Source organism: Polypterus senegalus, chromosome 4 (assembly GCF_016835505.1).
Source record: "Polypterus senegalus isolate Bchr_013 chromosome 4, ASM1683550v1, whole genome shotgun sequence".
NCBI classification, from domain to species: Eukaryota; Metazoa; Chordata; class Cladistia; order Polypteriformes; family Polypteridae; genus Polypterus; species Polypterus senegalus.
The window spans coordinates 99,854,518-99,869,000 of NC_053157.1; the positions used below are offsets into that span (position 1 = coordinate 99,854,518).

A 14,483-nucleotide genomic window follows, 5' to 3' on the forward strand; every position below is an offset into this window, starting at 1 on the left:
CCATGCCAAGTTTAGGACCTTCTTGACGTAAAAATGCTTTTGGAAAACTCACCTCAAATGGTAAATAAGTTATTGATTTTGCAGTGCTAGGTCAACATGAATAATCTTTATTGCTAGTCTACTTACCAATAAGCCCACTAGCTTGTCCCGGTGGCAGAATGACAGCATCTCCTACCCTACCACAGTACCAGAACTCATTATGGCCTACCTTCTCATTCTCTACTTTTATTCATAGTAAGCTGTATCAGATCTTTAGGAGATTGATATTTAGCAAAAACATTGTGCTTTATATCATAAAATTAAACCTCATGAAGAATATCACAATACAGGACACTTCAAATAAGTGAATGATAATAATATTATTGAAGCACTTTAGCCAGATGAATGGCTGGTTTCAGCATCCATACCTAACAAATGGACAAAACCAAATACACAACCCATCAGTATCAAAGTAATATAAGATGATTTAGGTAAACAAATATAGAAGACATTGAGTTAGGCTAGTTAATTTTAAATAAGATATAAATACTAGTGCCCTTAATAAAATGTTCTGTACAGGAAAAAACAGAGAAATATACTGCATAATTGAATAGCTGACTGGAGCTCAACATTAATCAACAAAATATTAAGTGACTGATGCTGCATGATAACCACAATGATGCTATAGTGGAAAATCCAATGAAATACACAAAATTTGTTTTGAGGTCTTTTGCAAAGACCAACCCAAGCATTAGTTTCGATAATATAGTATAATGGCACACTTATTGGCCAAGGAGATTATTTAGCACATAAAGATGCCTGTTGTGTTTTGCAAACCCAGACATTACTGATATAAACACAAGATAACTGATAAATCTGAACATTACAAGAAATTAAGCAAATATAAGTAAGAGCAAACAAACACTATGCAATATCACAAGATATTAATATTTGAAATCCAAGGGCCCTTTAAGAATGTGGAAAAGTTATATACATTTATTTCAATTTTTCAAACAAAAAAAAAAAAACAAATAATACTGTTCAAGATATACATAGTATATAAAAGCTGCAGCAGTTACAAAATTAGGAGAAAAAAAAGGTTTTTCAAGACATTTATGGAAATTTACTAGTATATACCATGTATGTACACAGTCCAAGCAATGCTATAACCTGATCCCTGACTTAACCTTTCATAAGAAAACACAAATTACATTAATGTATTGTTTGCCTATGGTGCAGCACAAAAATATAATCCTGGCTTCATTCAAAACAGAGTACAGTGTAATTGAAAAAATACTTGGTAAGTCCTCAAAGCCTCAAAGCTCAGCAGATTGCTCACTTCTTATTATGAACTCCTTCCGAATAGTCCTCTAATATTCCTGCCATATGATCATTGTGCGTCTTAAATCTTCTCTTTTTCTGAGATGCAGGCTTCTTCCTCTTTTCTAATGGTGCCTAAGAAAAGGAAAATATACAACTGGAATACTTTCAACTCAGCAAAAAAGTACAATGGCATTTTGATCAAGAAATAAACAGTAGTATTAAACATAAAATGGCTGAACTGGAGTAAAGCACGGTGTATATTTATGTTATAACAGATGAAACTACCAGCTTATGCTACAGGTTATACTGAAAAGGAGATAACATTTTTATCTTTTTTGTTTAACACTAGAATTACCAGAGCCTACGAAAAAACTCGTAATTCCGTCCCACCTTAAACTGCTTCTTAAATCCCTTCACACCTCTCTGCCAGCGCCCTTTGTCTTCTAAATGTGCTGATAAAGAGAAGCCGGCTATTCCATCCCCCACCAATTTAGAACGTGCACGAACTTCTCTCAGCTCACGCCTTGATTGAGTATCTGGGAGTGAAGTGGAGTTTTAGAGTGGAAATAATAGATCGTTGTTTGGAACACACACATTTCATGTCTGTTCCGTTTCTACAGTAATCTGTGTCAACACATTGTTAAAACAGAAACTTTTTTATATTCTAGTAGTAGATGACAAAATGTAGGCATAAACTATATAATGTATGAAGCCTGAAGTCCAAATAGCAAAGAAACATTTTCACAAGAATAACACAATTGCACTTTTATTCAAACATATAACTGCAGAAACAAAAAGCCGCCTTAACATGCGACATTGACACCAGTTTACTGTAACTGACTCCGTGGCTCAATAGACTCAGCCCGCTTGAATCAAAGGGGTGGGTTCGATCCTCGCCCCTCCGTTTTGAAAGTAAACTGCTCTTGTCTTACTGTTTTACAATAAAAGCATACATTTGATTTCAGTCTGTAACAGCCGGTGCAGTTTATGATCCTTGTAAAGGTTAGCTTTTTTTTTATTCACTTTTCACTCTCTCAGTCGCGTTCAGAATCAATCCATACAACCCCATCTGACACGGCTGTTTTCACTAAATTTTTCACAAAGATTTTCATTCCGTGCTATATGAAATCATCACATTCAAATATTAACAGTTCCCACACACCCAAGGACCGTCCTTCCTACATTTACGACACGTGTACTTGTTGCCGTGTACACACCTCTCTGTGCTTATGGTTTCTATTACACTGAATGAGCACCTGACACTGTACTTTCTTCCCTGGGGGAAGGTCCGCATCAGAGAATTTCCAGTTCTTGCATAAATTCACACCCGATCTGGCGCTGTTAGTTTTCAAATAATATTGCATTAGTGCGATTATATTTTCACATATATTGTCTCTTTCTTTCAGGTGTGTAATAGAAACCACAGCATAGAGAGAAGTGTGTACACTGCTTCTTACAGGAAAAGGCGATGGAAAAAGTGCACTTGAATAAAAGTGCACTTTTGTTATACTTTACACTAATATATGTTCCTGTGCTTGAACGACACGGGCAGATGGGGAGTGTCTGATGATTGCATATAGCGCCAAAGTTACTGGTCTTTACCATTCTTTCCTCTGCATGTCCTGTAGTACAAAAGAAAAAGCATACAGCAACATGGGGGACTGGCAGGAACACTCAATAAAGCGAAAAGCAAGTGGCGGTGAGATCGAAGAAGGCAGCTTAAGCCAGCGTTTGTGTGTCAGAACCGGGGGGGGGATTTTAGTGAAAACAGCCGTGTCAGATGGGGTTGTATGGATTGATTCTGAACGCGACTGAGAGAGTGAAAAGTGAATAAAAAAAAAAAAAGCTAACCTTTACAAGGATCATAAACTGCACCGGCTGTTACAGACTGAAATCAAATGTATGCTTTTATTGTAAAACAGTAAGACTAAGAGCAGTTTACTTCTCAAAACGGAGTTTACTTCTCAAAACGGAGGGGCACAGGATCGAACCCGCGACCCCTTGATTCCCAAGCGGGGGCTGAGTCTATTGAGCCGCGGAGTCAGTTACAGTAAACTGGTGTCAATGTCGCATGTTAAGGCGGCTTTTTGTTTCTGCAGTTATATGTTTGAATAAAAGTGCAATTGTGTTATTCTTGTGAAAATGTTTCTTTGCTATTTGGACTTCAGGCTTCATACATTATATAGTTTATGCCTACATTTTGTCATCTACTACTAGAATATAAAAAAGTTTCTGTTTTAACAATGTGTTGACACAGATTACTGTAGAAACGGAACAGACATGAAATGCGTGTGTTCCAAACAACGATCTATTATTTCCGCTCTAAAACTCCACTTCACTCCCAGATACTCAATCAAGGCGTGAGCTGAGAGAAGTTCGTGCACGTTCTAAATTGGTGGGGGGATGGAATAGCCGCTTCTCTTTATCAGCACATTTAGAAGACAAAGGCGGCGGAGAGGTGTGAAGGGATTTAAGAAGCAGTTTAAGGTGGGACGGAATTACGAGTTTTTTCGTAGGCTCTGGTAATTCTAGTGTTAAGCCAGTCTAATACATAAAACTGATTGAAATGGAAGATAAACTATGCTGTAGTTTCTATGATTGATTCATCGATTTTTATACCTATCTATAGTGATGGGGATGTTACAGCCTGTTCTGACAGAACAAAGCAGAAGGCAACCCTAAATTATGGTAATGATGTTGACTGTTTTTCTTTTGCCACAAGTAATTCTGAGGTGGGTTTGTTAGTGGACAAATTGATAGGTAATAAGAATATTTCTCATTTCATCATATGTCTATAGCGAATAACCAGATTTATGTGCTAGTACCGGGACCCTACCATTGACCAGTTTTGACCAGCTTCTTTCTGAGGTGCATGTGTGTTCAACCTTTTTTACATTTTAGTGCACAGCATTTTCCAGTAATCCACAAAGAAGAAAGTCAGGAAATCCTCTTGTCAAAAGTTTTTAGAGTAAAGATGACACAGAAACCATCCTACTGGTAATTATTAAAACTATCAAATTAGTCATGGAAAGTCCATTGGAAAATCTCTTGAAAACAGTGAGTAACCCAATCAGTTTGCCTTTTCGTCTCCCATTGTTAACAATATTCTTGAGCTGCTGGCAGTTATTTAATTTGGCTTGTGAAACACAGTAAAGCAAACCTTAATGACAAAATATTTCAGTAGCTAATTCTAATCTTAAGAAGGAAATCTAACATTTGAACTGAACTTAAGAAAATGAACACTTTATACACTTGTTTTACTTATGTGTTTAACAATTTCTGCCTCGCATTTCCTGTCATCCTACATTTGCATATATCATTGTAGACACAGAAAATACATGAAATGCATCTGTTCCACATAATGTATTATTTACCCTGTACAATTCCAGGCATCTCACACCCATATAAACAGTCTGGCTCTATGGGCCAGTTTATACTTCACGCTCAGAATGTGTATGAGCACGCAGCATGACTGCCATATGATCCCAGCGTTCATTAGACATGTCCTCTGAGCACGTCCTCAGAAAATAAATGCGATGCATGCGCAAATTGCAGTACTAGCAAAAAGTTGTGTGATCAAGTCGGAACATGACGTCTGAGTCCCTGTTTACTATCTATGAGCGACAGAAAGCCACTTGTTGATCCTACAGGATCAATGTGCATGCATCAATGTCTGACGTATGGTTCAATATGGTGAAGACAAAATGTCGATATACAAATGTATTCATGGTGCTTTTATATTCAAGCATTGCATATTCCCCATCCTAAAGACACGATACATTTTAAAGGTCTCACATATCATCTTCTGTGCTGTACTTTTTTTTTTTTCACCTTCATAACAGTATCAGAATGTTCGGCGGCATATTTGTGCCACAGAGAAAAAACAGTTAGGGACACAGTGAAAAGGTGTATTTTGTGATTAAAGTGGAAATTTCAACTTAAATCTCGAAATGTCCACTTTAATCTTGTAATTTATTTTATCATTGAAGTAAACATCATCTTAAAACTGACCCAGTTGTTAATCGCTACGTGGTTTTGGGGCTTCCTTCTGCATTGACAGCAGTAGCAAACAGCAAACACCACACAGATCACATTAAATGCATGATTTTCGAGCTCTCTGGACATTTAGAATCCTTAGATTTACACTTGATTATCACTTTCATAATGAAATGCATTAAAGTATGTATATTACATTTTACAGATAAATACACTGTGTGCACAATTATTAGGCAAGTGAGTATTTTGACCATATCATCATTTTTAATTAGTATATTCCAACTCCAAGCTGTATTAACTTGAATGCTTATTGGATTTAAGCACGTCAGGTGATGTGTATTTGTGTAATGAGGGAGGGTGTGGCCTAAGGAGATCAACACCCTATATCAAGGTGTGCAGAATTATTAGGCAGCTAGTTTTCCTCAGGCAAAATGGGCCAAAAAAGAGATTTAACTGACTCTGAAAAGTCAAAAATTGTAAAAAGTCTTTCAGAGGGATGCAGCACTTTTGGAATTGCTAAGATATTGGTGTGTGATTACAGAACCATCAAACATTTTGTTGCAAATAGTCAACAGGGTCGCAAGAAACGTGTTGAGAACAAAAGACGCAAATTAGCTGCCAAAGATTTGAGAAGAATCAAACGTGAAGCTACCAGGAACCCATTATCCTCCAGTACTTTCATATTCCAGAGCTGCAACCTACCTGGAGTGCCCAGAAGTACAAGGTGTTCAGTGCTCAAAGACATGGCCAAGGTAAGGAGGGCTGAAACCCAACCACCACTGAACAAGAAACATAAGTTGAAAGCGTCAAAACTGGGCCAAGAAATATCTGAAGACAGATTTTTTTCAAAGGTTTTATGGACCGATGAGATGAGAGTGACTCTTGATGGACCAGATGGATGGACCTGTGGATCAGTAATGGGCACAGAGCTCCACTCCAACGTGGAGGTGGGGTACTGGTATGAGCTGGTATTTTTAAAGATGAGCTAGTTGGACCTTTTGCATTGAAGATGAACTCAAAATCAACTCCCAAACCTACTGCCAGTTTTTCGAAGACACTTTCTTCAAACAGTGATACAGGAAAAAGACCATGATTTTTATGCAGGCCAATGCTCCATCACTTGCATCGAAGTTCTCCACTGCGTGGCCAGCCAGTAAAGGCCTTAAAGATGAAGGAATAATGACATGGCCCCCTTCCTCATCTGACCTAAACCCTATCGAGAACTTGTGGGCACTTCTTAAACGCTAGATTTACGGGGAGAAAAACAATACACCTCTCTGAAGAGTGTCTGGGAGGCTGTAGTCACTGCTCCACAAAAAGCTGATCGTCAACAGATCAAGAAACTGACAGACTCCATGAATGGAAAGGCTTATGACTGTTATTGGAAAGAAGGGTGGCTATATTGGTCATTGATTGATTGATTTATTTTTTTTAAATGTCAGAGATGTTTATTTGTAAATTTTGAGGTGTTTGTTTATTATTCTCACTATAACAGATGAAAATAAACAAGTGAGATGGGAAAATTTTCATTTTTCCTTTAGTTGCATAATAAATCTGCACACTAATAGTTGCCTAATAATTGTGCGCACATATGTATTCCCCTGATGATGTTCACACTCACATTTCCGTTGTGAAACATTCAGGTTTCAGGTTTATTAACATTTTGGATTGACTGATAGCACTGTGTTTGTTCCATATTAAAATTAATCCTCAAAAATACAACTTGCCTAATAATTCTGCACTCCCTGTAGTTAACTTCATTTAAATAATGAATACTGTTAATAATTAAACATGTGGGGCTGTATGGTGGTGGAGCAGTAACGCTGCTGTCTTGCAGGGATTCACATCTCTGGTGTTCCCTGCCTGGAGTTTGCATTTTTCCTAGTGGGTTTCCACAGTGTGCTCTGGTTTCCTACCAAAGATAAGCAGGTTTGCGGATTTGGTGATGCTAAAATGACACTAATGTATGTGAGCTCAACCTGCAATGAGCTGGAGCCCTGTCCAGGGATTGTTTCTGCCTTGTGCCCAATACTAGCTGGAACAGGTGCATCCCTGGATTGATGGATTTAATCATTAAACATCCATTCTTTTCAGAGATATTGTGGCAAGGTGTCCTTGGAATTTAATGGGTGTTTCAGGCAAATCACAACACATCAAAGCTGAACCTGTTCTCACCATGATGATATCTTGCACTGCCACCTGGTGGAATCTTCCACATTTACATAAGGTATGCACGCATGTCTAAACAGTATAACACTTGTGTAGCAGTAGTGTCCGCTGGAGCATGCATCACAGCACAAGAAGTATGAATCTGGCCTAACAATCTTTTGTGCGGCTTGAGCTCCGCTGGTGGGGGGATGGGATGGGACAGCGGGCTACTTGCTGCATGTGCTGATCGACACATTTGCAAAACAAAAGACACTAATGGTGTTAGGTGGCCCTGAACTGCAAGTTGTTTTTTTTGGCTTCAGGGATTCTAGTGTTAATAAATGTAATAATTTGTTACATGCCTCAGGTTAGTCTTGTTTACTTATTTTCACATGTTGGGTGATCTGCAGGAGAATCCCTTCTTTGTTAAAGGTGTAGGACAGAGTGGCATTATCCATTTTACTAGGCTGGAACCCGAGTCTTGGCTTAGCAATCTGTTGCCAGACACTCTTAATGCCAGCTAAAAGGCTCAGTTTGCCTGACTTGGCCTCCCTTTTGGAATGTAGCATCTACAGCCTTACCTGATAAGATGATCGATACCAGATCATGTAACAGAGGGACATCTCTCTCTACGGTACAGAATGGACTCAAGTTCTGAACAAAAGACCATAAATACAGGATGAGAAACACTGATGGACAGAGTTCTGCACCAGTGCTCATCCAAGAAGATGGGTTATGTGCATCTAAAAAGCCAATGACACAACAGCCCATGCCTGATATGGTGTGGCCGCAACAGAAGCCGAAGCAAGCCCTTTATTGCAGAGGGCCATCGTGCTGGACTGAAAAGGTGGAATACTGTGTTGCAGTTTGGATGAGGTTGTCATTAGTCCAACCTTACTGAGGGGCAGCGAGGACAGAAGCAAGAGAGACCATATGTAAACCATGTGTTTGCCTTGCTAACAACAGTCACTGACTCAGCAGGCATAACTTTGCTAGCATCTGAAAACACTTTGTGTAAAAACCTTAAGAAATAAGTGTAGTACCAATCCACAACAAAAACGTACAATGAAAGATGAAGACCTCCTAAACAAAGAAAAGGAAGTGTGTTGAAAAATCCTTCCACATATCTGAAGAAAGATGACTAGAAAAGGAACCAAGCATCACTCACCTCAAAACATAATTATACTTTGATTCTGAGAACTATAAACTGCAATTTAATAGATAGGATAACGTCAGCTAATATACTATGGTATTGGTGTTAACTGTAACTAAAGATAACAAACTCTGGTATTGTAAGTTTCTCACCCTAAATCCAAAAGGAAAGAGCAAAGCATGCACTCGTTTATGGAGGACTATTTTGGACAAAATTAAATAAATAAATAAATGCGCAAATAAATAAAAGTACTGTTAAATGTGAGCATAAATAAATAAATGTATCATGAAATGAAGCCTTAATAAATAAATGTATCATGAAATGAAAGCATAAATAATGTGTCATGAAATATGTTTTTCGTTGATTATTTATTTCATTTTGTACGTAACATTCCTACAAACTGTCATGAAATCCGACTTTAATAAACTGTCACTTTCACTCATCAAAGCTGAGAGGGTAGGCTCTAACACGCCCTCTAGTTACTGATTGGTGAATCGATAGCACAAGAATTAATTAGAAAAATGCTTACTACTGCCGATGAAATGGATTCTGCTGAAGATATTACGTATTTCAGAGAAAGAATTGAAGATTTATCGGAAGAAATTACAATGTTGGCGGCCCTTTTAGACTCCGATATAGATGAAACTATTTTTGAAATTATCGAAGAACAGGTGGAAGGGACTCGACTACACTCCAGTTCAGGTGACGCAGTTCCCTGCTCTGGACATCCATCCTTTGACATTCCAGCTGAGTCAATAGAACACCTTCTGTTATGCGGTTTAAAAGTACGGCAACCCCCGCGATCGAGGAGGAATTACTGTATATCTATATATATATACTGCTCAAAAGAATTAAAGGAACACTTTTTAATCAGAGTATAGCATAAAGTCAATGAAACTTATGGGATATTAATCTGGTCAGTTAAGTAGCAGAGGGGGTTGTTAATCAGTTTCAGCTGCTGTGGTGTTAATGAAATTAACAACAGATGCACTAGAGGGGCAACAATGAGATGACCCCCAAAACAGGAATGGTTTAACAGGTGGAGGCCACTGACATTTTTCCCTCCTCATCTTTTCTGACTGTTTCTTCACTAGTTTTGCATTTGGCTACAGTCAGTGTCACTACTGGTAGCATGAGGCGATACCTGGACCCTACAGAGGTTGCACAGGTAGTCCAACTTCTCCAGGATGGCACATCAATACGTGTCATTGCCAGAAGGTTTGCTGTGACTCCCTGCACAGTCTCAAGGGCATGGAGGAGATTCTAGGAGACAAGCAGTTACTCTAGGAGAGCTGGAGAGGGCCATAGAAGGTCCATAACCCATCAGCAGGACCAGTATCTGCTCCTTTGGGCAAGGAGGAACAGGATGAGCACTGCCAGAGGCAGTTTTGAGTTGCTGCAATTAAATTTTGGCCAAATGGACTAGCCTGCCACATAATTGTTTCACTCTGATTTTTGGGGCGTCTTTGAATTCAGGGCTCTGTAGGTTGATCATTTTCATTTCCATCAAACGATGTGGCATCCTTTTGTTCCTAACACATTACCCAGTCTATATCAGTATAGATATCCAGGAGGATTTCTTTTTCCCATTGAGATCTGATGTGTTTTCAAAGTGTTCCTTTAATTTTTTTGAGCAGTTATATATATATATATCTATATATAATCTATATACATCTATATATATATATCTATATATATCTATATATATATAATTTATATCTATATATCTATATATATATATCTATATATATATATACACACACACACATATATATTAAATAAATAAATAAATAAATGTATATTATATATATATATATATATATATATATATATATATATATATATACACACACACACACACATACATACATACATACATACATACATACATACATTTTTCATACTTCTCAAACCAAGGGGGTAAAATGAAGGAAGCGCTGATATATATACAGCATATTGAATCTATTGAAATAGTTTTACTGTCAAATAATGCAAAGGGTACGCAGCCCGTGTTTCGCCCCAATTCTGGGCTCATCAGGCGTACACACTCACTGCACGACCTCTCGGGAATCAAACCTCCGACATAAAAACATCAATAATAACTCATAACCTTGCAATATTATTTAGGAAAATCGCAACATTTCACTTACCAAAAATTCGGATTATTTGTAAGCAAAATCCATCCTCCTCTCTTTCTTCAAAAACAGTTCAATTACACTGTCGTACGGATTATCCGTGCGCCTCAGTTCCATCGAAACGTCCCATTCTATCGCATTCGAAGCTAATGCTGAAAGGCAAACCCGCCCTATGGTATTTCTGGCATAAGTTTGAATTTGCTTTAGGGCTGAAAATGTTCGCTCGACAGAAGCAGTGTACACGGGAATGCTCACCACCAAATATACCAATGTGAACAGCTACCCCATGCTCTCATTCAGATTTTTCTGATGAAGGAAATCAAGGAGATCAGTGGGAGATTTTCCTACAAAATCATCCATGGCATACATTACAGTCAGTTCTGTTTTTAGCCGAGACAGATCAAAAAGTGCTCTGTGGCTCTTGTGTTAAACTGGAGAAGGCTGCATGCATGAAATTTTTCTGGTATTCCCGAAACTTCTGGGGCTCGAGGAGCGTGACAAACATCAGGTTTTCATGGTCTTGAAATTTGGTCTATGTCTGGCAAATAATATTGTCCAGAATCCTGCCATGGAGTTGGCTGTAGTGCGTGCAACGATCTTTCGCTCGGAGCGTTTGTGGTGCGTTCAGTGGCCTTGTAGAGTTCCTCATATCGGCTTCTATCCAATCATCCATCCATCCATTCTCTCACCCGCTGAATCCGAACACTGAGTCACGGGGGTTTGCTGGAGCCAGTCCAAGCCAACACAGGGCACAAGGCAGGAACCAATCCTGGGCAGGGTGCGAACCCACCGCAGTCTATCCAATCAATGGGTCTGAATACGGCGACATTGCCGTACGCCTGCTAGAGGGCCCTACTGACACCAACTCAAAATCTGATTGGTTGAAGCAACAGGTTAAATCGACATTTATTCTGTGTTAGAGTGCCTGCACACCGGATTGTGAAAGCTTCTCTGCCTGGCAACAAATGATGGCTGAAATTTTATTGGTTAAATGCTTTAATACGAAACTCCGCCTCCCACGGCTATCAAGCTGCAGTCTATTACAGTATATGGGTGAAAATACGTTCCAGTTATGACCATTACGCGTAGAATTTCTAAATGAAACCTGCTCAACTTTTGTAAGTAAGTTGTAAGGAATGAGCCTGCCAAATTTCAGCCTTCTACCAACACGGGAAGTTGGGGAATTAGTGATGAGTGAGTCAGTGAGTGAGTCAGTCAGTCAGTCAGTCAGTGAGGGCTTTGCCTTTTATTAGTATAGACTAGCAAAATACCCACGCTTTGCAGCGGCGAAGTACTACCTTAAAATTTTTATTAAGAAGAAAATTAAACCTTTTTAAACTGAGGGAAAATATACCAATAATTATTTAAGGATCTCTTTGTATACCACATTGTGAGTTCGGCCCTCCGGTTGTAATATGACCAAGCTGTGCGCTGAGCTTACTCTTGAGCATGCAACGTACAATTGGCCATGTGAACAGTAATCTTGTTTCAAATCTCACAGCTTGGATTGCTGCTGTCATAATCGGTTTGAGATTCATGGTTTGTTTCAATTACGACAGTATTTGTAGGACTTGTGTTGAAGAGACATTCGGCATCTGTCAAGCTTTGTAAGTATACAACTGGTTTCATCGATAACTTCACATCCAGCTTTTGAGAGTTTAAACATTAATAAACATAGTGTTCACTACTGAAATCGTCACCTGTCAATCTAAGCTGTTTAAGAGGCATTGGCGGTTGTCGAAAGGTGTAAAATATTTGGCCATTTCGGTACACTTGAAAGCGACAACCGAACAATTCAGCGGCAGCCATCAACTCACGTGCAGATGCATAGGTGAAGGGCTTAAGCCTTTCAGTCTTATAGCGCTCCTGTGTAGTATAATTATCTCCTGTACCATCATCAGTCCACACCTGGAAACTGTCCCAGTCATTCAATTCATAAGACACAATGTTCCTCCGGATATCAAGAGTGAGCCTGATATGGCCGTGCAATATGTAACAAAGAGAATGGAAAAGGCAGGTGCCATCTCTGGGTGTGGAAACCACTCGGTAAGTGACAGTTCTTTAATCGATGGTGATCACCTTGATAGACATGTTAATGGGGGTACAGTTGGAATGATATAGTAAATGGGTACCTGAACAATGTAAAGTAAGTCTAAAATACCTAAACAATGACTATAATCGTAATAAATGAACAATAAAACAGCGGAGAAGCCGTGGATTAAATAAAAAGGCTGTAGTTATCAGCAGGGAGACATGAATCCCGTGGCGAAGCAAGGAAGGGAATGTAGAGACTGGAGCGACGGATGGCCTTATATAGGTAGGCAGCCAACAGCGTGGGGGCGTTGGGATGGGGACCGCGCCCGCCTCACGGTGACTGAGCTGCAAACTATGGATGTATAATATGTACGTAAGTAGGATTCAGTTAGCGTTGGGAACCCGCGTACCAAATTTCTTGAAGATGGGTCCATAAGTAACAAAGACCGTTGAAAAGTTCAATATGGCGGCCAACAGTGCCAGCATACCACCGAAATAAGTACCAAATTTCAGCCTTCTACCTACACGGGAAGTTGGATAATTAGGGACGTTGGAAAGTTCAATATGGCGGCTGACAGTGGCGTCATACCACCGAAATAAGTACGTACATTGGTTTCGGTTAGCGCAGGGAAGCCGCCTACCAAATTTCGTGAAGATGGGGCCATAAATAAGAAAGTTCAACATGGCGAATGTTGTCAACCGTTACGTGTAGAATTTCTAAATGAAACCTGCTTAACTTTTGTAAGTAAGCTGTAAGGAATAAGCCTGCCAAATTTCAGCCTTCTACCTACACGGGAAGTTGGAGAATTAGTGATGAGCGAGTATATATATATATATATATATATCATCCTCTTTAATAAAACCCCTGTGTCTTCTGGCGAAGTGCGCCAGCGAGGGGCCACACCGTGCCCAGCCCATTTGCACGTTGGTGAATGGCGTAGCCTTGGCCGCGCATGACAAGCAACACAGTGAATGGCATAGCCTCGGCCGCGCATGATAAGCAACACAGTGAATGGCGTAGCCTCAGCTGCGCATGATAAGCAAATAAAGCTGGAAACCGCGCACATTAAATCCATTGCTGGAGAGACGCCACACATAGTTAGTTAGTAAAAATGCGCGGGGCACTATCTACTAACAACATGCCACCCAAAAAGAAGGATACGTCAAGTGGAACAAAAGACACAGACACTCAAACCCTTTTTAAGCAACATCTCCTGGAAGAACGGTCAGCTCAACAAGTAAACATCAACAAAAGAAAGGCTGAAAGACAAAGAAAAATACGAACACGTAGATCGATTGAAGATGAAGAAAATGAGTGTCATAAAAACGCTACAAAAGACTCAGAAGAGCAAATAGATCTATAGAAGAACAGGAAAATGAGCGTTAAAAAAAAATTATCAACTAAGAAAGATATGCAGAACTATACTATTGAGTTTCTTAATCAGCTAACTCCAACAGGAATACCGAGGCATAAACTGAACCTTAAAAAGGGAGCAATAATTATGCTCCTTAGGAATATAAACACTAAAAGAGGATTGGGCAATAGATCCCGCCTCTTTGTTAAAGACTTGAAAAGAAACCTCATCATTGCTCAAGTAATAAAAGGTTCAGCTGAAGGGGTCATCGTTTTTTTTGCCCACATTGATTTGGCTCCATCCTCTACTAATTTACCGTTTACCTTAAGAAGGTGACAATTTCCAGTTACATTAGCCATT

The 14,483-nt window shown here is 39.3% G+C and overlaps 1 protein-coding gene across 3 annotated transcripts in view; it reads right to left on the bottom strand.

Moving 5' to 3' along the window:
* Window positions 1-334: 334 nt before the first annotated feature.
* gtf2e2 (general transcription factor IIE, polypeptide 2, beta) overlaps window positions 335-14,483 on the bottom strand; it is a 94,832-nt gene continuing 80,683 nt past the window's right edge. For all 3 annotated transcript variants that reach the window (XM_039751096.1, XM_039751095.1, XM_039751093.1), the window contains exon 8: window positions 335-1,434. In XM_039751096.1, coding sequence (XP_039607030.1) covers window positions 1,315-1,434 — 120 coding nt within the window. In that variant the 3' untranslated portion in view covers window positions 335-1,314. The remainder of the gene's footprint in view (window positions 1,435-14,483) is intronic.